The sequence below is a fragment of the Nyctibius grandis genome, chromosome 17 (genome assembly GCF_013368605.1).
Source record: "Nyctibius grandis isolate bNycGra1 chromosome 17, bNycGra1.pri, whole genome shotgun sequence".
NCBI lineage: Eukaryota > Metazoa > Chordata > Aves > Nyctibiiformes > Nyctibiidae > Nyctibius > Nyctibius grandis.
In genome coordinates, this window is record NC_090674.1 from 9,539,914 (window position 1) to 9,565,226 (window position 25,313).

Genomic DNA, 25,313 nt, shown 5'->3' on the forward strand with positions numbered 1-25,313 from the left:
CCCCTCGGCCCCGGGTGCGCAGGGATGGGTGAGCAGCGCTTCTTGCCGTGCCATGACATGCCAGTTCACGCCGTGCCGTGCCGTGCCAGGAGGCTGTGCCCACTGTGTCCTGCTCCAGCTTCGTCGCCCGCTTAGGCACCAGATCCCAGAGCATCCCAGCGCCGGTGCAGCCGCCCGGGCGGGTGGCAGACACCGAGGCCGGGGTGCCACTGGCGTGGTGCCGTGCGGGGGGTCCTGCCCAGGCAAACTGCCCCCCTCGCCGCTCTCAGCCTCTCCTTTTCTCCTTCTCTTGCAGGGAACCCGCGTCCGCCTGCCCCTGCCTCTGTCTGATATGTTTGATATTAGGTTGTTTTATTGGAAAACCAACTAAATATCAAACATATTCTTACAGCGCCAGGGATGCCCAGCACCGACCCGGCGAGATGCTGCCTGCACCCTCCTACGGGCAGGGGGGAGCGCGGGGGGGGCCCCTCCGTACCCGTTCTCGCACCCACTTCCCACCCTCTCACTGCTGCTTTATGGCATCTGCTGGCACCGTCTCTGCCGGGCTGGGGAGAGGGAGCTGGGAGCTGGGAGCTGGGAGCTGCCCTCCCCGGGGCCCGGCGGAGGTTTGGGATGGCGACGGGGTCAGCGCTCACCACCTGTCCCCCCCAGCTCGCGCCTGGGATGATCCCAGGACAAAGGCGCGTGGTCCCGTGCCCGCCGCTGGCTCCGCTGCCCCGGTGCACAGGGTTATTTATGGCTCCCAGGTCATGGAGGTGCAGCGGCCGCTCGGGGCCCTTCGTGGGCACCAGCCCAGGGAGCTGCCACGGGGGTCGGTCTCTATCTCCTGGGCCCCTGACCCCCCTCAGCCCCCAGACTGGAGCAGTGGGTCTCCACCGTGGGACACCCCATCCCGGCTCGCAGGCACAAGGAGGCTGCTAATCCCCGCGGCTGCGTAGGAAGTGCCGTCGCTCTCCCGGAGAATTCCTCCCCGCGCCTGGGGAATTCACTCCTCCGGCTGCCAACAGCATCTTCTGCCTCGCCGCCAAGCACCAGCGCAGCCGGAGCCGGGCTGGGGGCTCAGCGAGCTCTCGGGGGGCTCTTCCCTGGGTGTCGGGCTTGGCTACCCCCACTGCTCCTCACTGAGCCAAATAATTCGGGCCGGGGGCTGCTGCTAAGCCCCTGCTCTTAAAATAGCCCTGGGCTGAGCTCACCCTTTTCCACGCCGCCCCCGGGCACGGGTAAATGCCAGCCCGGGGGCCACCAACACATCCCGAGCCCCCAGTGGGCGCAGACCCGGCTCGATGTCCCAAGGGAGCGGCGGGTGGGAGCACAGTGTCCCCGTGACGCCGGCCAGGGTGTCCCATTGCAAAGGGGGGGGCGGGCTGCTGGGACAATGCGGGACCCCCCACTCGCAGACCTGTCGCTGCTTTTTATAACCGCCCCAGCTGTCCCCAGGAGCCCAAATAAGGCTGCGGCCACCCGGACCCCCCCAGGGCAGACAATGGGACCCGAGGACAGACTTTTTGGGAAGGTGGGGAGGCGGCACGGCCCAAGAAAGGCAAAGCCCTCGCACCGGCGGGCAGGGCAGGGTTGATAAACCGGGGCAGCGGGGTGGCAGGCAGCACTGCTGCCCTGCCTGCCCCTTGCCCGTCCCGCTGCCCGCCGCCCAGCCGCCGGCACCCGCGTCCCGCCGAGGATGGAGGCCATCAAGAAGAAGATGCAGATGCTGAAGCTGGACAAGGAGAACGCCCTGGACCGGGCGGAGCAGGCGGAGGCCGAGCAGAAACAGGCGGAGGAGCGGAGCAAGCAGGTAGGGTGGGCGGCAGAAGCCCCCAGCCCCGGGGTGTTCGCGGGGACGGCTCTGCCCGTGCTGGACCGTGCTGAGCCCAGACCCAACACAGGCTCCGGGCAAGGGGAACAGGGGTGTGAGGAGCTGCCACCACCGTCCCACAGCTCAGGGACCGTGTCACGATGGCATGGGGCATCCCGAGAGCTGCCCAGGGCTCAGCCCGTGCCAGCTGGTGGCGTGTGGGGCAGGGATGGACACTGTGGGGCAGGGATGGACACTATGGGGTAGGGATGGACCCCAGGGAACAGGGATGGACACTGTGGGGCAGGGATGGACCCCAGGGAACAGGGATGGACACTGTGGGGCAGGGAAGAACACTGTGGGGCAGGGAAGGACACTGTGGGGCAGAGGTGGCCCCGGGATGGGGCAGGGGGGATGCCGTGGGGCAGAGCCGAGCCTGGGATGGGGCAGGCAGGGCTGTCCTGCCGTGTGGGGGTCCAGAGGGACGTCCATCCGTGGTGACTGCCGCTGCCCTTCCAGCTGGAGGACGAGCTCGCCGCCATGCAGAAGAAGCTGAAGGGGACGGAGGATGAGCTGGACAAATACTCGGAGGCCCTGAAAGATGCTCAGGAGAAGCTGGAGCTGGCGGAGAAGAAGGCGGCGGACGTACGTATGGGGTGCAGGGTGGGAGCTGGGTTGGGCGCTCTCCCCGTGGGACTGCAGCCCTTCCCTGCGGCCTTGGGGACGGAGGAAGGTCCCTGTGAGGCTCCGTGTCACTCCTGGCAAAGCTCTACGGGTGTCTGGGAGCAGAGAGTGACCCTGGGAAGGCCACATCCCAGGGGGACACCCACGGCCATGCAGGGGACAGGGGGATGCTGGCAGGAGCCGGTCCCAGCTTCTTCCTGGGCACAGACATCCCGGGGAGCAGGGACGGAGCAGGGCATGGGGACACGGAGCTGGGGACAGAGCCACAGCGAGCAGACCCCGAGGGCGGGACGTGGGGTCCCCGCGTGTCCCCAGGGAGCTCTGAGTCACGGCTGCTGTCGGAGGAGCCGAGCTCCGGAGGAGGAGGAGGAGGAGGAGGGAGCCCTCGTGTCCCCAGGCAGGCGGAGGCCGCGTGGGCAGCGTGACAACTGCACAGCCCGGCTATTGTTGGCCGCAGTTTCCAGGAAAACAATGGCGCGAGCGGTGCAGGGTTTCACCGGCCGGCCGCTCGCCCAGCCATCACGTGGCGCCGAGTTTGGTGGCATCACCCACCGGGACCTGGCACCCAGAGGGGCTGTCACCCCGTGGGGCCGCGACGTCTCAGGGGTCAGGGAGACCCAGATCTTCCCTCGTGTGGGAGCCAAAAGAAACCCCTCAGCTCCTCTCCCTCCTTGGGTCCAGCTCTGGCGTCCAGCCCGGAGGCAGGAGCCTTCCCCTCCACTACGCCACTGCCACCAGGCCATGGGGAAGCGCCCCAAGTCCCGGCGCGGTGCCTGGGCTGGCTCCCACCGGCACGTCCCGGCTCCGAGCTGCGGGCCAGGGCGCCATGAGGAACCCCCGAGCCCTCGCTGAGCCCTGGGCGCTTCGGCAGCTCCGTGGCTTCACTCATGGCTTCCTCTCCCAGCCCTGGCTGAGCGTGTCGGCAGCACCGGCACCGCGCTGGAGCTCGGCACGTCTGGGGAGCCCCTTCCCTCCCTTGCGCCCTTCCTCCCTCCCTTTGCTCCCCGCTGGCATTTTCTCTCCCCACCGTCACACCGCGGCGCTGAGGACCCCGTCCCCACTCGCTTTGCATCTCGTTAATCCCTTTCTCTTTGTTTGGAGCCTGCTTTTTCAGGGGGAGGCTCTTGGGGGCTCCCTGGGTTTCACCCCGGCTCAGCGAAGCGGAGGCATTTCACACCCCGGCACGTTGGAGCTGCCTCCCGGCTCCTTCCAGCCGGCGGGTGCGCGCAGGGCCAGGCCCTTTCTGTCCCCAGCTCATGTCTGGGGTGACGTGCCAAGCCGTGCCAGCGCGTGCCAGCCCCTCACCGCCGCGGCAAACGCACCCCTGGGGCACGTGCCTGCCCAGACGCCGAGGTTTTAGGAAGCGGCACAGGGGCAGCAGCCTGGCACACGTTTCATTTTTATTTGTGTGCCCCAAGCGCTGCCGAACCGGCTTCGCAGGGAGCGAGGGCAGCGACGGGTCTCGGTGATGTTTTTATTGAGCTCTCAGGGGGCTCCCGCAGCGATTTCTGCCCTGAAACCGGAGAGTTTTTAGCACAAAAGCTCAAGCTGTCGCAACGGCGGGTTTTGGCGTGCGGCGACGGAGCGGCACCGGCACCGCTCTGCACCACGGCTCGGCCGTGCCAGCGCCGGGGCCCTGGCACAGGGGGGAAGGAGGGGAGCGCGGGGGGCTGCGGGGTCTCGGGGCTGGTGGGGTGCGGGAGCGGGTTGGGGGGAGGCACGGCATGAGCTCAGCCCCCGGGAATGCGGCGCCGCTGCGGCCCGGCCGTGCCCGTATAAGGCCGCGGGGCTGAGGGACAGGGTGGCTCCAGCCCCACGGTGCTCGCGGGGCCACCCCGAGGGGTGGGGGGCAGCATGGGGCAGAGTCCCAGGATCGTGTGGGGCAGGGCCCCGGTCCTCAGGCCCCTGTGGGGCTGTCCCTGCTCCTTGTACCATGTGGGGCACGTCCTGGTGTCTCTGGTCCTGTGTGGGGCAGGTCCCTGTGTCCCCACACCCACGTGGCACAGGCCCTGGTGTCACCATACCCGCATGGGGCAGGTCTCTGTGTCCCCACACGCACGTGGGGCTGGCCCTGGTGTCCCCATACCTGCATGGGGCAGGTCCCTGTATCCCCACACCCACGTGGGGCAGGTCCCTGTGTCCTCACACCCACGTGGGACCGGCTCTGGTGTCCCCACACCCATGTGGGACAGGTCCCAGTGTCCCCCATCTGTGTGGGGCAGATCTCAGTGTCCCCAGGCCCCTGTGGGACAGGTCCCCGTGCCCCCAGGCTCACGTGGGGTTGGCCCTGGTGTCCCCACACCCACATGGTGCTGGCCCTGGTGTCCCCATACCCACATGGGGCAGGTCCCTGTGTCCCCACACCCACATGGGGCAGGTCCCTGTGTCCCCACACCCACGTGGGGTAGGTCCCTGTGTCCCCAGGCTCACGTGGGGCTGTCCTTGGTGTCCCCATACCCACACAGGGCAGGTTCTTGTGTCCCTACACCCATGTGAGGCTGGCCCTCGTATCCCCACATGCATGTGGGTCAGGTCCCAGTGTCCCCAAATCCACATGGGGCAGGTCCCAGTGTCTCCAAACCCACGTGGGGCTGGCCCTGGTGTCCCCGTACCCACGTGGGGCAGGTCCCAGTGTCCCCAGGCCCCTGTGGGGCAGGTCCCGGTGTCCCCCCAGGTGCATGGGGCAGATCTCAGTGTCCCCAGGCCACCGTGGGACTAGCCCTGGTGTCTCCACACCCATGTGGAGCAGGTCCTGGTGTCCCCAGGCCCCCGTGGGACAGGTCCCCGTGCCCCCAGGCTCACATGGGGCTGGCCTTGGTGTCCCCATACCCACATGGGGCAGGTCCCTGTGTCCCCACACCCACATAGGACAGGTCCCGGTGTCCCCTCAGCCGCGTGGGGCAAATCTCAGTGTCCCCAGGCCCCCGCGGGACAGGTCCCTGTGCCCCCAGGCCCACCGGGGCAGGCCCTGGTGCCGTGCGGGGCAGGCCCCGGTGTCCCCGCTCCACGGGCCACCCCGCCGTCCCCAGGCCCCGCCGCCGCCTCTCCCCGTCTCCATGGCAACGCGGGAGGACGGGAGGGTGGGGGCGGAAGTGACGTCACTTCCCGGGCGGTGGGGCCGGGGCGGCGGGTTCCGGTATTTCAGGGCGGGGCGGGCGCGGCGCGGAGCGGCGGGACGGGACCGGGAGGGGACCGGGAGGATGGCGGGGGCCACCACCATCGAGGCGGTGAAGCGCAAGATCCAGGTGCTGCAGCAACAGGCGGACGATGCCGAGGAACGGGCCGACCGGCTGCAGCGGGAGGTGGAGGCCGAGCGCCGCAACCGCGAGCAGGTACCGGGCGGTGCCGCCGGTCGGGCCGCGGTGGGGGTCGATCCCGTCGCCGGTCCCCCGGGGAGGGGGGACCTCCCCGTAGCCGGTCGCGGGGGGTGTTTAGCGGGGTGTAGAGCCGGCACGGGCGGTGTTTCCGCGGGTGTGGCGGTGCCGAGGGTCGGTCCGAGCCGGGCCCGGGGCTGCGGGAGCATCTGCGGGGTCTCGGTCCGGGGCTGCGCGATCGTAGCTCGTAGCGCTCCGGGCCCTGCGCCGTTCGCCGTGGGGTCTGCCGGGGCCGGGGGGGGGTCCATCCCCGCCGGGTGTCCCGTGGTGGCGGTGGCTCTCGCTGGGGTCCCCCGGACCCCAACCGTGATGCGTCGGCCGGTGCTGGGGAGCGACTGGAGCTGGAGGGACCGGGCGGATCGTTCTTTCATCGTTACCGGTCTCCTGAGCCAGCCCGGAGCTAAAAGCGGCAGTTGGGGGGGACCCGAGGATGTTGGGGAGGCGGTGGGGAGGGTGCCCGGTTCCCGGTGAGGTTCCCTGCTCGCTCGGGGCTGCCGGGGAGGAAGGGGAGGAACCCGGCCATCTTGTCGGGCCCAGTGTTGCAAGCACAAAGGTGTGAGGAGCCTCGGTACGTTGCTGAGATAAAATGGAAGTGATCTCACTTGTGATGCTGCCAGCGCAGGAACCGAGGGGGAAAACTCTCAGGCTCCGCATCCTGCTCGGATCCCAGCGAGCGGGGATCCCCGGTGCCCCGGAGGGGCGGTCCCCGAGCCCGGCAGCGTTGTGGGAGCGTGTTGGGGACCGTTGGGAGGGAAGGATGGAGCAACCATGGCAGAATCCGAACTGGCAAGCGCCTGCTCTCGCAGCTCTGCCTCAGGGGAGGCAGGCGAGGCTGGCGTCATCGTGGGGACGGTGGATGGGGTGACACAGGGCAGGTCCTCGCAGGTGACCAGCTCGGATTGGAGTGTGACTCTCTGCGAATTTGCTGCTGATTCTGTTCAAAACGTGAAGCTGAGGCTTTTTCCACCCCTAGCACCCGAGTCTGATGGCTGTGAGGAGCGGCGTGGTGCCGCTGCTGTGGGACCGATCGGGTTTTGATGGCAGAAGCTTCTGCCGTGCGGTGGGACGAGGCCACTCCCAGACCTCAGCTGGGCTCTTTATTTGCAGCCACATAAGGAATTCGCTTGCACTAGCGGCGTTGTCTTGGGAACGTGCGTGTTTCTCCCAGCTCGCTGGAGCCTCGCGACAGGGGAGAGAACCAGTGCTCCCAGTGTAGTGGTGTCTGTGCTCACCCTGTGGCCTGGCCCTTGGGTCCTGAGGAATATTCCCCGTTAGATCTCCGTGGCCTGGGGAAGCGATGGTGAGCATGGAAGGCTGAGGTGAGCTCTGCCCTTGGCTTGCAGAGCTCCCGGGAGCTCCGTGACTCAGGGCTGCCTTCATGACGGAGGCACAGAGCAACGGGAATGCTCTGCTCGGTGGTGGGGCTGCCTGGAAGTGTCACCCCCATGCTCTGGGGAAGCCTGAGGAGAAACAGCAAGGGAGGTGCAAGGACCCTTCTGCAGAGGGAGAGAGGCGGTTCCTTAAAAGCCCAGGTGGTTTTTTTGGGTGGGTTAAGTGCTGCCAGCAGGAACCAGGGCTAAATGACGCGGTTCAGGGGGTCAGGAAACAGAGGCCTGGTGTGTCTCTGTCCCCTGGGAGAAGGAGGCGGCTTGCTACCTTGACAGCTCGTTGCCTCTTTGATAAGCAAAAGACATGGGTGTCAAGCAATCTCCTTCCCAGTTCTGTTTGATGTGTCACTTTGTTCCTCTTTGAGCAGACCACTTCCTCCTCCCGAGGAACGTGCCGGTGGGGCTGGCCCTGGGGCAGCCTGCTGCAGCCTTTGAGCATGCAAGTGTCGTGGGTTTCCCCGGTGAAGAGCAGGGTGTGCCGGGCATAGGAGCTCCTCTTCAACTGGTGTTCTCGTAACCTGGTCGGGCAACAGGCTGTGCGGGGGCTGCCGAGCGCCTTCCTGCCAACCGGGGGGAAGAGCTCGGACAGCCTCTCCCGGGAGCTGAACGCGATTTGTGTCGGGCCCCGCTCTAACACTGGCTTCTTTCATCGCTCTGCTCCTCCCTGCTTGGGCACGGTTAGAAGCAGCGTGTCCTTGCAGGCTGCTTTGTTACAAGGAGCTGGGATATTTCATATATGGCTGGCACATGGCTCTGTAGAAGATCATGGTCCTGCCCTGAAATGGCTGCAGCCGTGTCTGTCTTTGTACCAGCGCAGTAATCATAGAATCATGGAAGTGTTTTGGTTGGGAAGGACCTTTAAGATCATTGAGTCCAACCGTTACCCCAGCACTGCCAAGGCCACCACTAACCCGTGGCCCTCAGCACCACATCTACACGGCTTTTAAATCCCTCCAGGGATGGGGACTCCACCACTGCCCTGGGCAGCCTGTACCAGTGCTTGACAACCCTTTTGGGGAAGAAATTGTCCCTGATCTCCAACCTAAACCTCCCCTGGGACAACTTGGGGCCGTTTCCTCTTGTCCTATCACTTGTTACCTGGGAGAAGAGACCGACCCCACCTTGCTACACCCTCCTTTCAGGTAGTTGTAGAGAGTGAGAAGGTCTCCCCTCAGCCTCCTTTTCTCTAAACACCCCCAGGTCCCTCAGCTGCTCCTCATCACACTTGTTCTCCAGACCCTTCACCAGGTTCCTGCTGGAGAGCAGGGTGTTGGGTTCCCCTGAGGTGGCTCAGTTGGGACATTGGCGTCCCCAAAGTGTTTAGGCTTCCCCCCCCTGGGCTCTGGTCGGGGTTGATGCAGACTGGGCTGTAAGCAGATGCCTCATGGTTGATAGCAGTGCTGCTGTAACAAGCCTGGCTCGAGGGGACGGGTGATGGCTTCTGATCTCTGCTGATTCATTAAAGCCTTGGTCACTTTTGTGGTCACGCTTCTGGCGAACGCGCGGCGCCTGCGGGCTCTCGGCAATTTCACCGGCTCCTGGCGCGTACGACTGAACTGAGGTGACCGTCTGCATGTGGCTGTTGCTGGGGAACAGCCTCCTCAACCTGTCTCGAGACTGGATGAGGCTTTTGCTCTTGGTTATTAGTGAATCGCTGGGAGGAAGGAAGCCTAGAGCACAGACAGCTCTCTGGGGTTGTGGGCACTGCAGCAACGAGGGAGCTGGGGGTGTTTAGCCTGGAGAAGAGGAGGCTCAGAGGTGACCTTAGTGCAGTCTACAACTACCTGAAGGGAGGTTGTAGTGAAGTGGGAGTCGGCCTCTTCTCCCGGGCAACCAGCGACAGGACAAGAGGACACAGCCTCAAGCTTGGCCAGGGGAGGGTCAGGTTGGACATTAGGAAGCATTTCTTCTCAGCAAGGGTCATTAGCCACTGGAAGGGGCTGCCCAGGGAGGTGGTGGAGTCACCATCTCTGGAGGTGTTTAAGAAAAGCCTGGACATGGCCCTTAGTGCCATGGTCTAGTTGCCATGGTGGTGTCAGGGCAATGGTTGGACCCGATGATCCCAGAGGGCTCTTCCAACCTGGTTGATTCTGTCATTCTGTGATTCTGTAATTGTAGAACGCCTGGCCAGCGCCCTGACACGGCTTGGCAGACCTCTGAACCTCAAGCTGTTCATCTTTCTCAGGTTGCTGATGAGAGAGAGGGTTTGTTTCAAGCAATACTCCATGTCCAGATCACATGAGTAAACTGACTTTGTGCTAAATGGTAGCTGTCACGGAGCTCTGGTGTGGTGGATAAATAGGGCTGTGATTGATGGCCTGGCAGGATTACAGCAGCTGCAGAGAAGCCCCATTAGCGTAAGTCACTACTTAGTGTTTACGGCTTAAGCTGTCACGTCGGCTCAAGCAGACAGGCGAGAGACCTGCAGGGTGAGCGCCGCGTGTGTGTGAAACCTTGCGAAGCTTAACGTGCGTGCGAGGCTCTGTAAGGCAGTGGGTAAAGCACCCTGGCTTTGTTTTGGCTTCCCATGTGCTGCCGCTGAGCTGAAGGCAGACCTCAGCTGCCCTGCGCTGGCTGCTAAACCTGCCCCAGACTGAGTCACCCTCATCTGCTCCCTCTAGGCTGAGGCAGAAGTGGCATCTTTGAATCGCCGTATCCAGCTGGTAGAGGAGGAGTTAGACCGAGCCCAGGAGCGCCTTGCCACAGCTCTGCAGAAGCTGGAGGAGGCAGAGAAGGCTGCAGATGAAAGCGAAAGGTGAGCAAGGGCTGCTGCTCTTACTCTGTCAAACATCTCCGACGTGTTCCTGACTGAGGGCCTGGTGCCATCAGCCTCTTGGGCTTCCTGGAGGGTGGGAAGTAGACACCACATCAAGGCTGGATGTGGGAATCGGTATCTGCTTATGCAGAGCAACTAAAACAATGCTGTTGACCTTGAGTGAGTATCTTGGAACCTGAGGCTAAGGAGCGAGTAAGTGCTGTGTGCTACCATGCATCCCCGCCTCCAAGGGAGGAGAAGTAAGTGGGTTCTGGGACACTGTTGACTTGTAAAGGTGGGGGAGCCTCTCTTCCTGCTGCCTCTGCCAGCATCCTCCCGTCTGGCAGATGTCCCCCCTGACCTGCTGGTGTGATTCAGAGGGGAGCGGTCCGCTTCCACTTGGCTGACGTGCTCCATCGGTGCACACGCTGTAGCGAGCAGCCTGACCCAGCTGATGTCCTGCCATAAAGACGGACTTGGCTCTTCCTGCATTCCGGCCTGGGAAGTGCTTGGCTCAGCTGTGTGGAGTCCCTAAGGCAGCCTGGCTTGTTCTTGGCAGCACATTTCCCTTGGTCCAGGAGCCCAATGAGCTGCTGGAGAAACACTCCAAGGAACAGTTAATTCTGAGCAATCAAGGTTGCTGTATTTGCATCAGCGCAGTGGTGTCCGCCTTCCCGTGCTACCCTCTGCACTCAGAGGGGTCGAAGCAACACGGTCCTGAGGGAACCCTGTTAATGCTTTGAAACTCATCACGCCGCTGGCTTGTACAGGATTGTTTTATACATCTCCCCTCCCTGTGCTTTCTTTTGGGCAGAGGCATGAAAGTCATTGAAAACAGAGCTCTGAAGGATGAGGAGAAGATGGAACTGCAGGAGATCCAGCTCAAGGAAGCCAAGCACATCGCCGAGGAGGCGGATAGGAAGTATGAGGAGGTGAGACCCTTGGATGCTCTGGGCCAGCTGACCCTGGCCAGGAGAGGCAGCTCCTCTTCCTCAGCAAACCTGGGGGGAGCACCTGGCTCTCAGCAGAGCTACATCAGTGTTCCCCTTAGCCAAAAGACTCTGGCAGCTCCAGTGACTCCTGCACAGCCTACAAGTACAAAATCATCTTCCTTCCTCTTAACTCTGATTCTTCCTTCCAGGTTGCTCGGAAACTGGTGATCATAGAAGGAGATCTGGAGCGTACCGAAGAGAGAGCCGAGCTTGCAGAGTCGTGAGTAATCTGCTCGCATGTAACTGGCACGTCTACCTCTGCATGGGAACTAACAGCATTTCTAACTTTGTTACACAAGGCCTGAAGCACAGGGTGGGTTTAGATTCTCGGATGAAAGAGTTGGAAGCACTTTCCTGCTCAGAACAGGATTAGGTCCTCTGAGGATGTGGAGTTCGCAGTGACATGATTTACCTTGTAGCGGAGATGTCCTGCCCCTTTGCATGGAGGGACTCCCTGGTTAGTGAGGCCAGAGGATCCTTCTCCACTCTGTATTCACCAGCACTGCTTCGTACGTGTGGTCACTAGATCCTTACACGTTGCTACGGGGCATGTGAGTGCACAGGGCTTGTCCTAAAGCTGCAGAAGCCTCTCGAGCCGGGAGCTGAAGTGGATGTGGGATGTCCAAGGGCAGAACTGTGGCTGAGGTTGGTCTCTGGCCTCTTTAAAATATTTGCAGTAACCACTACAAACTTCTGCACTGCTGAGCACCAAGCTGGACTTCCTCTGCTCGGAGCAGACACACAAATTGTGGCGTTTGGGCTCCTTTCACATGTCTGGATGCTTTAGCTGATCCTCGAGGAGCTGGTCAGGACCCTTCTGTCCTCTGGGCCTTGTCTAACAAAGTTGGTGCGTACGCAGCAGTAGCACTGTGCTTCCTGCCCAGACATGCATGTCATGACCATGACTTTTTTTTAATGTTTTTCCCCTACCCCCCTTTTTTTTTTTTTGCTCTGCGGTGTTGTTATTGGTGCTCCTTTTGACCCTTGCCCCCACCTGGCTTGTGCCATCGTGTGACCGTCACTAACAGTCGTTGCCGGGAGCTGCAGGAGCAGATCAGAGTGATGGACCAGAACTTGAGGTGTCTGTCTGTGGCTGAAGAAAAGGTACTAACCTTTCCCTTCTCAAACCATTAAACCAGAACTCTTGTGGTCTTCTCGCTACGCTCCTTCTCTCAGCTTAACTGCTTCTTTCTCTCTCCTGGAATGTTTTGTCCTCTCTGCTCCTGTCTGAGCGGTGGTGGCTGTCCATCTGTCTGTCAGAAACAGCTTCCCTCCTTACAGCAAACTAAACATGCGGTTTCTACTCGAAGACTCCAGGTCCGGCAGAAATCTGTGTCCACATCTCAGCTGCTCAGCTCGGTGCCCTGCGCTTGTGCTGGCAGGATACTTAAAATATGAACTTGGAGGCAGGAAGGGAACTTGCTTTCCGTGCAGGTGCCTGAAAGCAGGGTCCCATCCAGTCTGATTGCAGACCGTCTCCTAAAGAACTTCCTGGTCTTCCCTGCACATGGACTCACTTCTTGTCTCTTCTGTCTTTCTCTCCCACTTCTTCTTTTCCTTTTTCTCTCCCCTTTCTTCACAACCCCCCCCCAGTAAATGTTCCGAGCTGGAAGAAGAGCTGAAGAATGTCACCAACAATCTCAAGTCTCTTGAGGCTCAGGCTGAGAAGGTAGGGCTGCTTGTCCAAGGGCCAGAAACATTTCTGGTTTTGCTAGGAGGGTGTGTGACAGCAGAGCACCCACTGGGATGGGAATGATGAAACCTCAGCCTTAAGCAAGCAAAGAGAGCTAACGGATTTCGGTGCAGGGCTAATGTTGACTGGAGCAGTTTAGGAGTGCGGGAAGTCTGGCTGCCCTTCCCTGCCTTGGGGCAGACTTGATCAGCCAAGATGTTTATGCTGCTGGGATGAGAATTTTTCTGCACCCTGGTTTGCGTTACATGTATGATTTGGGACTTGCTGCCTGACCCAGTTCTGTTGGACTAGGGTAGGGCTGTGAACAACTCCCACTTGGAAGTTTCTGTGGGCACGTGCGCTGCAGTGAGGAGTTTAAGTCTCCCTCTGTAGCTGTGGGCAATCTGGAGTGGGAGATATCTGGGGCTGCTGATTGCTGACTTCTCTCCTTTTCCACAGTACTCTCAAAAAGAGGATAAATACGAAGAAGAGATAAAGATCCTGACTGATAAACTCAAAGAGGTGAGTGACCATGTTGGGATGGCCCAGCTGGGTGAGCTGGCCTCACCTTGGTTGGGGAGAGATGTGGAGGGTGGGAGACTTCATGTCCCCAGGCTGATGCCTCTGTAGTCCTTCACTGTGTCCCAGAGCTGTTGCACTAACTGGCTTGCTTCTGTCTGGCAGGCGGAGACCCGTGCCGAATTTGCTGAACGGTCTGTAGCCAAGCTGGAGAAGACCATTGATGATTTGGAAGGTACATTCTGGGGGTGGGAAGCCAAAGAATATGTGGTGAGGAGTGGGGAGCTGAGGAAGGCTGTCTCCCAGATAGCTGGAGAGTGGAAACACTGCTCTGCTCCTCCATACTTGGAGCATGACCTAACTTGGCTTCCAAGGTGAGGCTTGGTGCCTCTGGGCTCAAGAGTTGTGCCCTGTGTATCTACTCTGAAAACAGTTCCCTGGCTGTGCTGTGGCAGGCCTCAAGGTTTTGATCCAAACGCCGCGCTGTATCTGATAGTGACAGATAGGGCAGCTGGCGTATCTTGGTTGTGATGTCCTTAGGAATGCAACTGGATTCCTGTGCTCCAGCTTAACCCAATTTAAGGAGTGGCATAGGAAAAAAAAATGCCTGAACTCAACAGGAATTGGTTACAATAACATACTTGAGTACAGAATCTCATGCATGTGGCTGCAGACAGTGTCGCTGCAAGTCAACCACAGCAGTCAGTGAGTCTTGAAACAGCCCCCGTGAAGACTTAGGGCTCCCTGGTGCTGATCCTCGTTCAAGATTAAATCCCCAGCAGCCCCATCCACGCAGTGTGGTGGGCAGCCTGTGCCCAGGATGGGTTCCTTTCCTCCTCCTGTGCCTGGTTTCACAGTATTTCAGGAGCACTCCTGAGGCCAGCTGTCACAAACCCTACCTTTCCCCAAGCCATGGAAGGAGAAGGTTCCAATTACCTTCTTTAAATCTGGGGTGGTGGCCGGATTCTTCTGTGGATAGCTGTGGCTGGAGTGGTGGTGCTGGTAAACCAAAACTCTTACAGGCCTCCTGCCTTGACCACAGCATGTGCCTTTTGTGGTCTTTTAGTGCCAGGTCTTGGAGATTCAAAGCTGCATTCTACCATCTGGAGTCACTCAGGAGATTTTTTTATCTAGAAATAGCAATGGTGTCAGCTGAGCTGTTCCAGAACCGCTGCCAAGCAGCAATCTGAGCCACCTCATGATCCAGGGCAAGCTTTTATTGGGAACTGCAAAAACTCCTCCAAATCCCTGCATGCTCCCCTTGAAACACGTTGATGGAGAGTTGGCTCCAGCTTTGCTGCTGAAGTGACCTAGTTTATGACAACTGACAAAGTTCTCTGGGCTCCGTGAAGCCGTTAACAACGTTACCAGCTGTACTGTAGCCTGGGCAGCCAGAGCTGGGAGAAGTCTGTGCCAGCTCTGTGCAGTGCTCAAGGAGCACAAGTTTCAGGACTGCCTCCTCCCCTGAAGGCGGGTGATCTGCTCGTCGGCTCCATTATCTGATGGAGAGCACAGGTCCTGCTCACCCTGCCTAGCTGTGTACTGCAGGGTGGGAATTCCCTCTGACGCCCAGGACTATTACGTGACTGACTTCTCCCAAGCAGGTTTTTATAGAGACAGAAGGTGAGACCAAAGCACCTCACTTGATCTGTGCCTTCCTTAGGTGTAGCAAGCTTCTCCCTAAGTGGATGGAGTTGCCCTTCCCTGCTACTCCTCTCGTCACTGGTTCTTGCTGACCTAGCAGGGCAGCTTGTTCTCACAAGCTGATGTGGTTTGAGTTCTTGGCTCTGCTCCCCTCGGAGCTGACTTGTAATCCTGGAAGGCACTTGCTGGTCAGACTGTCCTCAGGCTGTTGGAACCCTCCCGTTCATTGTCGGGAACTAATACGGAGTTGTGATGGCTCCACATCTCACTTCATTTTCTTCTGTTCATGAATCCCATGCTGCTTTTCCTGCCCCAGGGTGTTGGAAGACCTCCTCTGCCATCCCTCATTGTTTCCCTTTTGTTCTCCTCCTAAACCTCTTCTAGATGAGCTCTATGCCCAGAAACTGAAGTACAAAGCAATTAGTGAGGAACTGGACCACGCCCTGAATGACATGACTTCCATGTAAATATGAGCTGGCTGGTGTTCACCTCTTGCTTCAGCAGGCTAGACCGCCAGAGCTTGCTTGGTTTGCTGTGATTTTCATAGTTGGAGAATCAATGGCACTGCGTTGTCTAGGTTACTTCTACAGATCTCTGCCTCGAGTCTTGTGGAGGCTTCCTTGCAGCATGCTGTACTCTAACTCTAGGTCCTTGTGATCTGCATGTGTAACACTAAGTGCTGTGCTGGCCTGAAAGGGTTCTGACTTGAACTCGACGAGCGCAATTCCCAGTCCCACTGGGAAAGGCTTCCTAAGGTAATGTGGCTTAGCTGCCGGCTGGAGCCACTGGGCCACGGTCTCGGGCTTCCTCCTGGAAGAGGCTGTGGATAGTGCTCGAGTGGATTCCTTAGGAATTGCTGTAACAGGCTTGAGATGGGCTGGATCGTGAACTGATCTGTGGAAGTAGCTGAACTCATGTTTCTGCAACTTTGCTGCTCGGCTTTGTGTTCGGGTTTGCAGTGGGTTCTGCTAACAGCTGCTCCTCACCACTAACCCAGGAGAGGCCGGGTAGTTGCACTGCAGAGGAAGAGCCTCAACGCTAGTGTCAGAAAGCTCCCCGAGCAAAGTTTGCTGTGCACAAACACTTAAGCTTCTCTTAAAATCAGTGTCTCCTTCTGTCTCACACAGATAAGTCTTGCGATTCCAAACTCCACTTTGGATTTGCCTCTCTGCTTGGTGCCTTGTTCTGCATCCACACCCTGCATTCACGCTCTCGTCATCTCGCTCTGAATTCCAGTACCTTTTTCCACTTACTGTGCACAGGGCATCCTTGGGAACGAGTGCTGTAAAGATGCTGAAGCTTGACAGAGCGGCAGCAACCCCCCCGGTTATGCTGCACTTGCTCCTAAACAAAGCTCCCTCTGTTTGACCTGATGTGCCAGACACTGCTGTGCTCTGAGGGGCTGCCCTTTCAATGTCTGGGTGTAGCTGGGAGTATGTTGTTCTCATCTGCATATCTTGTGTAGAGCCATAAAGCTCCTTTTGTATTTCTCTTGCCTCTTGCTTGAGCATGATGTCACCTTTTTTAAGGAAAACAACTCTTGTACCAATTGAATGGAATGGCTGGTGCTTTTGAGAAGTGAGTTTCTAGTGACCACTTGCTGCTTTAGAGTAACTGTTGCAACGTTGCCTTCAAAACCTCATCGCCCTTGGTGGAACACACAGACTTCATTAACACACTGGATTTTTCCCTTTGGGTGCATTATCAGCTCACAGATGTGACTTGCAGCTCTGCAGACGGTGCCTCGGCGTGCAGCATGCTCTGTAGGGTCAGATGGGAGGCTGGGGGTTGTAGCAGAAAGGCCTTGAGCTGTGCCTGCTTCAGCCTGGCTGAAGACACTCCTCACGCCTGCCCGCTCTGCAGCGTTCACTGGCATCGCTTGCCAAATGCTGGCTTGCAGTGGGAAGTCACCACACCTGATAGTCACTAGGTCACTGGCAGGGTGTGAAAGCCAATAAATATCAAGTGAGCTCTGGCTGGTTTCCAGTTGGACAGGACTGGTTGGGTGCAAGGTGCTGCCTGTGCCTCTCAGGGGTGGGGGGGATGTATGGCCCCTTGCTTCAGGAAGGAGAATGCACCAGAGCAGGGCTGGGGGCATCTGAGCCAGGGAATGAGTGTGTTGCAGAGCCCTCCCCTCGCCATGCAGGGGCTGAGGGTGACGGGATCCTCCTGGGAGTGTGGCACGGAGCTTTACGCTGAGCACCGCAGCTGGCAGCGGGCTGCAAACACTTGACGTGCGTCACCGCTGGCCTGAGCCCGTTGTTAGTTGTTGTGGTATCATAAACACTCATCAGCCTCTCGTAACTGTATGTGCTGCCTCGTGGTGGCTTGTCAAATACTTCTTCCTTTCTGCATTGGTTCATCTGCCACAGTGCCCGAAGAGCCCTTCATGAGCAGAGTTTTGATGACATGGGACATCTCCCGTGGTTTCCTCAGGTTTGTGTCACTCCGTTCTCCACACAAACGGCACTAGCAGTAGGGATAGTCCAGCCACGCTGACCTGCCCCGGCCTCTTCTCACTCTGTCTCCTGTTGTCAGGACTATCCCCTCTCTGCTGGGTCTGGGTGGGGAAGGAGGGAGCGTTCCCACAAGGAATTTCAAAGCTTGGAAAGCTCTGGTAGATGGTGGTCTGACTCTCCTGGGTTATGGGGCAATAACTCTGTGCCCTGTAAGCACAAAGCAAGAACCTATAACTCCTCAGTAGCCAAACCTGTGGCTGGACTAGGGGGGCTAGATCCTGCGGGAGGGGCAGGGCTTCTGTCATGAGTGTCCAGAGGCTGCCAGCCCAGCGTTTGGTTGCCAGCTCTTACCAGGTGGGAGGTGGCACCCTGCCCTTGTGAAATGGCCTCTCTTCTCACAGGGAGGTCCTCTCAGCTGTGGATTTATGACTGATTCACACTGTGCGGAGCTGGTGGCTCCGCTGTTGCACGGCGGTGTTGCAAGCGATGTTATCGAAGGCTGGGCTGTGGCAGGCCCTTTCCCTGCTCATCCTGATGGGACACCACACTGGGTGGTAGATGGATCGGTGGGTGATGCAACTTTTGCCCTGGGAGGTTTTGAGAGGCTTCTGGTCTGACTGGATTGCGAGGCTTGTGCAGGCTGGTTACTGGGAGCTGGGCTGTTGACTAAGGAGTGTTGCAAATGCAGATTAGCTGACCAGGAGGCAAAGGTCCTGGAGCTCCCCAGGCTGCAAGGATGGCTGGTAAGGCTGCCCTGTGGGCTGGGTGGAGAAGGGAGCAGGCCAACCACCAGAGCTAGCCCTAGCAGACCTGGGCAAGCATTCCATGTTGAGCTGTTCCTGAGGTCTTGGAAGGGTCATGCTAATTACTTCAGTCAGTCTGCTCCCTCAGGCGGGTGGATCATCAGGTCCCTGTCCACAAGCAGTTAACGCTTGAAGGCTGTGAGCTGTTGCACCAGCCTACAGTCACTGGTACTTCTGACCGTGGTTCACTCCCATCCTCTGCCTCTCTGGAGACCCAGGACCAGCCCAGATCACCTGAGGCTGGAGGCTGGCATCAGGGTGCCCAGCCTACCTGCTCAGAGCTAGCGTCAGGGCCAGAGAGTGAGTGCCTAGCAGTAGTAGTAGCAGATGTGCAAGGTAGGCTCTGGTGTAGTCCTGGATGGGGTGTAACTGTCCTCCACACCACAACTTCCCTCAACTTCTAGTTAAGATTGTGGTGGGACAGGAATTGTTGGCTTCTCTGGCTGTTGCTTGGTCCCTCAGTGGCTTTAGAGAAGGGACAATCAGCGTTACTACCCTCTGTCCTGCAGAGTGAGGCGCAGCTAGAGCAGGTGCTGAGGGCCAGGAGGAGCTGAGGGGTAGCTGGGTGGAGGTGAGCTTCCCCCCTTGGGTGTGGCTGTCACTGGAGGGACTGGGCTGAGACCTTCTGGAGAGGGGGGACGTGCTTTGGCTTGACTCAGTGTCCTGAGTCTTACCTGGCCAAGTCTTGTTCAAGAGCAAAATATTCCTAGGTTGAAAGCAATGAGGAATGGTGTAGATCCCCTTCAGAGAGTGCCCTAGATTCCTGGGGACCTCGTAGTAGAAGGATTTGAGAAGAAGCCTAAGGCCAGCAAGAATTGCTGTGCTTTACACTCGCTCATCAGGCAGAGGCAGCACGCTGTGCCTGTCGCTGCAGTTGGGTTAGCTCTGCCAGGCTGGCAGCCGTCCTGGAAGGATTTTTCACTGCCTGGAGTTACCCGAGATGCAGGAATTGGTGGTGTCAGGCTGAGAGGACCCGGCCTGTGTAGATGGGCAGAGATAGATGCTGAGTTGGTTCTCTGCGGTGGCTGGTTGTAGCTGACAGGCTGCATGGCAGGACAGTGGCCATCCAGCCCTGAGAGGTGACCTCTCCTGGGAGAGGATCAGACTGGTTCTCCCTTTCCCTGGAGTTGCTGATGTGCTTGGTACCAGCCTTGGGGACGAGTGTGGCCATTAGAGCCCTGCGGGGCTGTAAGGACAGTGACTGGGTGGGAGGTGAAGGCTGTCAGATGCAGCGGTGGTTTGTGCCCTGCTCATTTAGTTGTTCTGGGGCAAACCTAAAATAGGAGCAGGTGCTCCAGAACTTCCTCTGTCCTGTACCCAAAGCAGATTCTGTCTTCAGTCCTTGTCTAGATGTGGTGGGTTGTTAGTGTGGCACAAAGGCATGTCCTGGGAGGAGTGTCCTCCAGGTCAGGTATGACGTGCTGTCATTCTCAGTTCTGCTGTCCCTGTCCTGCTGTTAAAACCCCATCAATCCCACCGCTGTGTGGTGTGGCTCACTCGGGAAGGTTCTTCTGGTTCAGCTGTGGTAGGAATACTTCTTTCTGCGAAGTGCTCCACAGGCTTAAAGAGCATCCCAAGTCTCTCTCCATCCCTGGGTACAGCCCAGCCTGCGAGCTGCTCTTCTTGTGTTCTCCTCTTCCTTTCTTTGCCTTCGCCAGCCCGTGGCAGCACGGCCATTTTTGCCCGCACTTGGCTTCCTCTGTGGTCTTCCTGAGCTGAAACACAAGTTAGAGTAAGACACTTTGTTCTCCCCAGCTTCATCTGTGGAGTAGCCTGGGCTTGATCCCGAGAGGCACGCGTTACAGAGACAGCTTATTTGATGTGCTCATCTTGGTACTCTACTAACCTTCCCTTTCTCTCTTTTTCTCTCTTCCTCTTGTTTTTCCCCCTAATCCTGTTGCCGCTGCAGAGCGCCTGTACAGCCAGCTTGAGAAAAACCGCCTGCTCTCTAACGAGCTGAAGTTAACGCTGCATGATCTGTGTGACTGAGAAGGGGGCCCACTAATGCCATTAAGCGAGCTTATTGCGACCACCAGTGCTGTGGACCACAGTGAAATCTGATCGTTCTTAAGACTGGCAGACTTGCAAATTTTATGCAATTGCTGCTATTTAATGGGGCACTTTAATTTATCCTCTAATTTATTTAAGAGTTTGGGTTTTTTTATAAAGGTAACCTCTATTCTTGGGGAAGTAACCCTCAGACTTGGCTGGTTTTTGAGCAATCTTGTTTGCGTGTCCAGGGGGTCCTGCCTGGCTCCTCCACAGAACCAGAATGGCTGTACCCACCAAGAGAGGGGTGGGGTGGAGTTCGGCTTATGCCTGCTAGAAGATGCCTGTCAAGTGCCATGATTTAATTTTACTGTTAGCTGAATGACTGTAGGATTTCCTGCTGCATGGAATGATGGCTTCTAACAATAAATGACTGACCTCGTGGTCCATAAGACATCACATCTGTAGTACTTTCCTATATAGTTGAGTCCTAACGTAGAAGGTTTGGGGGAAGCAGTCGTTCCTGGGGTGCAGCTGCAGAGCCCCAGAACCAGTTGGGAAAGCTCAGGGACATCTTGAAAACAAGTCCCAAAATCCACGCTGTGGATTGAGTGCCTGCAGGGAATCTTTTGAACCGCTGCAGTTTAGTGCTCTAGGGAGGCTGCTTCTCGCTCTGTGCACAGTTTCTGACCCTGGGGAGGTTTGGGAGCAGCTTTGAGAAACTGCCTGTACCTAAAGGACATCTTTCTACAGCGTGTCTGTCCAGTGTCCCCGCAAATGGATTTCTTCACTGATAAGGGCGGGCTCACCTTTGGAGTAAAGCCTACCTAGAGCGCTAGTTGCTGATCTGAGCTCTCCTCCTGGCTTAAGGAACATGTGAGAATTGACTGTGCAGCTGCCTGTAGTCTCGGGCGGAGTTGTAGCACCCTCACTCCTACTTGCTCCCTGCCTGCCCTTCACTGAAAACAGCCTCTGCCCCGCTGTCCTTGAGGCATGGTTGTCTGCTCCCTGCTGCTAGGTAGTTACGGTCTCGGTGACCAGCTTGGCATCTCTGTCCTGTGCTGGGGGGGGAAAGGGGGCACAACCAGCTGTAATTCCAGGGGGTGATTTCAAAGTGGATTTTACCTCTGCGTTGCTTTTGGGTGGCTTGGGGGTTTGCTGTCTAGAAGTGTTGAAGCCCTGGGGAAAGCTAGCTCCAGTCGGAGGCACCTGCATGCAAAACACTGCCTAGAGCACTGGCTCAAAACACATCGTGACCGTGCCGCCCGGGAGCACCGGCAATGCGAGAGGCAAGGGCTACAAACGAGCCAGGTAACTTCAGAGCTTCTAGCTGCACCCGGCCAGGCACCCCCGGTCCGAGGCCTTGCTGCGGCAGCGTGCTGGGAAGGGGCTAGCGCAAGCTTTCTTTGGCAAACACTCCTTGGTTGTCTGCAGCTGACTCGTAACTCTGACTCTTGCTTCCTGCCAGATAAACTGAAATCCACCAAAGAGGAGCATCTCTGCACGCAAAGAATGCTGGACCAGACCCTGCTAGACCTGAACGAGATGTAATGGATCCCCGCCACTGCCTCTGCCACACGATGCCTGGGGGGGCCAGCCCAGCCGCTGCTGACCTCTAACCCTCGGGGACCAGAGTTTACTTTCTGTTGCCAACTTGACCAAACACAAATCTTCTCCTTTGCCTCAGGGTTAAAGGCCATCAGGTTGGGCAGAGCTTCAAACAGCATTATTAAGGGAAGTTAAACAATGCAATAATGTTTGGGGAGCATGTTTGAGATGTATACATTTTGTAACTACCTTATTTTTTTTTTGTAGCAACCATTGTAAACATTCCAAATAACTCTGAGGCTGTGAGCTATGCTTCAAAGCTCTTGGCTTTAAAATTCGGTTTTAACCTTCTGTTAATCGGCTCTGGGCCACCCTGCTTGGGCAGGGGAGGAAGGAGGGTGTGACAGTTCCTGGCTGTGGGCCACTGAATCAGAGTAGCCGGGCTAGGGATAGAAGTCTGTTGGGAAAACTTCCTTTCCAGGAGCTGTTTGCCAAAAGAGCAGTTCAGTTTCTCAGGTTTAAGGTGTTGTGGAGAAGCAACTTGGGCAAAAGGAGACTTTTTTTTTTTTATTATTTCTTTTTAAAAAGCCAAGCCTGTTATCTGAACAATTCAACCTTCACAGGGGTTGTTTCCCTTCCCCCCAGCTGTTGGCCACTTCCTTTCCTGGTAGGCTTAGAGAAGCCACGGCCCCTCTAACCATTGCTACACCGGCGTTGAATTTGCCTTCACTAAGTGCTGTCACACCAAGCTTTATCGCTCGTTGCTGGGTTACACTTAACAGCTTAAGTACAACAGCCTTGTTTTCTTGGGGAAGTTTTTTTGCCTACCTTGAGGGAGGGAACTGAGGCCTTCCCTCCTGGCCAGGAGTGCTCTTAGTGTCTTAATAAGGTACAAGCCATCTTGCTGTGCATTGCTGACGTGTAGTTGTTGTGAGGCGTGAGTGTGGAGATGTGTCAAGCTCGCGGCGTGTTGCTTGTGCTCGAGCATGCTGCTTGGTTGTAGCAGTTTTAGGGGCCAACCTGGAGAAAAGAACCCTATCAAGTGTTTTGATACTAAATTGATAAAATTGTCTTACTGTCTTTTGAAATAAAAACCAATCCCTCCATGCTGCTGTCTGGCTGCAGAGCTTTACTGTGTGAGCTGCTCTCTCTGGGCCTGAGGAGGATGATGGGGGGTGGGTCTGAAGACTGGGGGCCTGTGCCTGTCCCTGAGGGAGGAGACCAGGGACCTGGGCCCGTCCCTCAGGGGGCCAAGAAGGCCAATGGTGTCCTGGGGTGCCATGAGGAAGAGTGTGGCCAGCAGGTCGAGGGAGGTTCTCCTCCCCCCCGATGCTGCCCTGGTGAGGCCACAGCTGGAGTAACTGTGTCCAGTTCTGGGCCCCCCAGTTCAGGAAAGACCAGGAGCTACTGGAGAGAGTCCAGCGGAGGGTATGGAGATGGTCAGAGGGCTGGAGCATCTCTGCTGCGAGGAGAGGCTGAGGGAGCTGCGGCTGTTCAGCTGGAGAAGAGCAGACTGAGGGGGGATCTCAGTCGACCCTGTGCGGTGTGCTTTGGGTGACCCTGCTTGGCGTGGGGGATCTCCAGAGGTCCCTTCCCACCCCAACCACGCTGGGCTCCTGCGAGAGCGGCGGCCTGTGCCCGTCCCTCAGGGAGGAGGAGACCGGCGGTGAGGTAAAGCCACGCTCGCCTGCTTCTTCCCTAGCCCAAAGCGCAAACGCGGGCCTCTGGGGGTGAGGCCTCCCTCTTTTACCTCAGCCTTTCGCGGGGGGAAGCCGCTGCCTCCCGCGGGGCGAGTGGCTGGTGGCCGCGGTAGCCCCGTCCCCTCAGCGCCGCGGGGCGGCAGACGGCAGCGCGCATGCGCAGGGCGCGGGCGGTGAGGCCAGCGCTGCGCCTGGGCGGGGCCGCGCGGCGCGTGCGCAGGGCGGGAAGGGCGCGCGGCCCTCGGCGCCATTATGGCGGCGGGCGGGGGGGCTAAGGCGATCTCAGCCCTTTGCTCTCCTCCTCCTGTTCTTGGTGGTGCCCGTCTCGGCCTTGAAATTAAACGTGCCTAAAGTGTTGTTGCCCTTCAGGCGGGAGCTCCGGGTTCCCTTTGAGCTAGAGGCAGAGGGGGGCTGTTATTCCTGGTGGTGTGAGGAAGCTGAGACCGTTGCTCAGGGAAACGGTGCTGAGAGGAGAAAAAAAGGCTGTGGGGAGAGGGGCTTTTTGCAAGGTTGTGTAGTGATAGGACGAGGGGTGACGGTTTTAAACTGAAAGAGGGGAGATTTATATTGTAAAATTCTCACCTTTTTTTTTTTTTTTGATCAGGAACATACTTCTTTAAAATATAATCGCATCCATGATGTTGGCAGCGGGCATCTAAATCTTCAGGCAAAAGCAGGCTGCGGCTTTTCAAGTGTATTAATTGGAAAATTTAATTTGGCTTTTCTCTGTTTGATGGGCTGCTCTCTAAATCGAAGTAATTAACTAAACTAAAGATTAACAACAGAGAAGGGGCCTTGGAGCTTGGAAAGAGTGTGTCATGATTGCCTTCGTGCCACTTGTGCTGAACTTTCTGAACTATTTTTGTTGGAGATTGTTTGGATTCAATAATTAGTTTTTACTTGATACTGGATACTTGGGAGAATGAATAATGAGAGCCTTTCTGCTTTGGTCACTAATTCCTATCCAGAAAAGCTTCACAGTGACCATAAATGCTGGCTGCCTCATGGCTGGCCTTCGTTCTGCACTGAAAACTGTTTATTGGCAGCAGAAAGATGTCTCCGTTGTTACAGAAATGAGCATCACTGACACTCTCATTGCTCTAGGACAAAATGTGATGCAAACTTCAGGTTTCCAAGCCAATTTAGGAGTGCTTCTGTTATTAACCTGCATATTAATAACTTTTGATAATAGAGTTGCATTTCTTCCATTAATTGCTGTTGATGGTTCTCGGGAGCAAACCACGTGTTTTATTTCAGGTTTCACTTGTCTACACAGGAGACGGGTGAATACTGAAAGTGAAGTGAGAGTTTGTGATCACTGTAGAAGTTTATGACCCAGACAGCACTAAAGTGTGTTTATCTGATGCGACTATATGTTTAGTTAACAATGAGCAGCTGCCAAAGGGAGTGCTATGATGAATTGTGTTACAGATATTTAGCACTAATAAGGGAATGAGAGATAGAAGGAAATTAACCCTTGCTGTGTTATCTCAGTCTCTCTCTCACATTTCTATTCATGTTCCATCCACACCAATCTTCTGTGTTGCAAACCTCTACAGAAATGCACAATTCTGTGAGTATTTGTGGCAAGTGCATTGGGTTTTCCTCGGAAGGGGACACAGTTTTCACTGATCTCTGTCAATTTGCAGAGCCTGAGAATAACCATTTTTCTAAGGAGTATTTTGAAGAGCTCCTGTCTTCTCACAATGGGTCTTACTATATAGTTCAGGTCCTGAAAAACGGCATCACAGGGATAAAAGCTGAACTGGTTTCTGTTCTTCTACAGGTAAGAGGCAAAGGTGGTAGTAATTTTCTTCAGAATTTTTTTTTCCTAGTCCCTCAGGTCATATAATACTACTCTTGTTCACACCTATGTGAAAGGAACTGCTCTGTGGTTCAAGTTATGCCATATATTTTTGGCATCTTCTATGCTTATTATTTCTTCTTCATCAGTGTAGTCGTGGGATGCTTCTCTTGTGCCACCACCTTGC

The 25,313-nt window shown here is 57.2% G+C and overlaps 1 protein-coding gene across 15 annotated transcripts; it reads left to right on the forward strand.

The window, feature by feature from the left end:
- Positions 1-1,681: 1,681 nt before the first annotated feature.
- TPM3 (tropomyosin 3) lies at positions 1,682-22,728 on the forward strand. Of its 15 annotated transcripts, none has more exons than XM_068414924.1 (11): positions 1,682-1,795; positions 2,315-2,440; positions 9,863-9,996; positions 10,811-10,928; positions 11,138-11,208; positions 12,582-12,657; positions 13,120-13,182; positions 13,345-13,414; positions 15,208-15,286; positions 17,196-17,259; positions 21,543-21,635. In XM_068414924.1, exons 1-11 carry the CDS (start codon positions 1,682-1,684, stop codon positions 21,549-21,551), a joined length of 924 nt encoding a protein of 307 aa, XP_068271025.1. In that variant the 3' UTR covers positions 21,552-21,635. The 15 variants fall into 15 exon arrangements, with proteins under 15 accessions (XP_068271025.1, XP_068271028.1, XP_068271027.1 ...); XM_068414923.1 differs by lacking the exons at positions 1,682-1,795; positions 2,315-2,440; positions 12,582-12,657 and adding exons at positions 5,629-5,811; positions 12,017-12,092; positions 20,828-20,950 and having other exon boundaries at positions 21,543-21,630; XM_068414922.1 differs by lacking the exons at positions 1,682-1,795; positions 2,315-2,440 and adding exons at positions 5,629-5,811; positions 20,828-20,950 and having other exon boundaries at positions 21,543-21,630.
- The last annotated feature ends 2,585 nt before the right edge of the window (positions 22,729-25,313 follow it).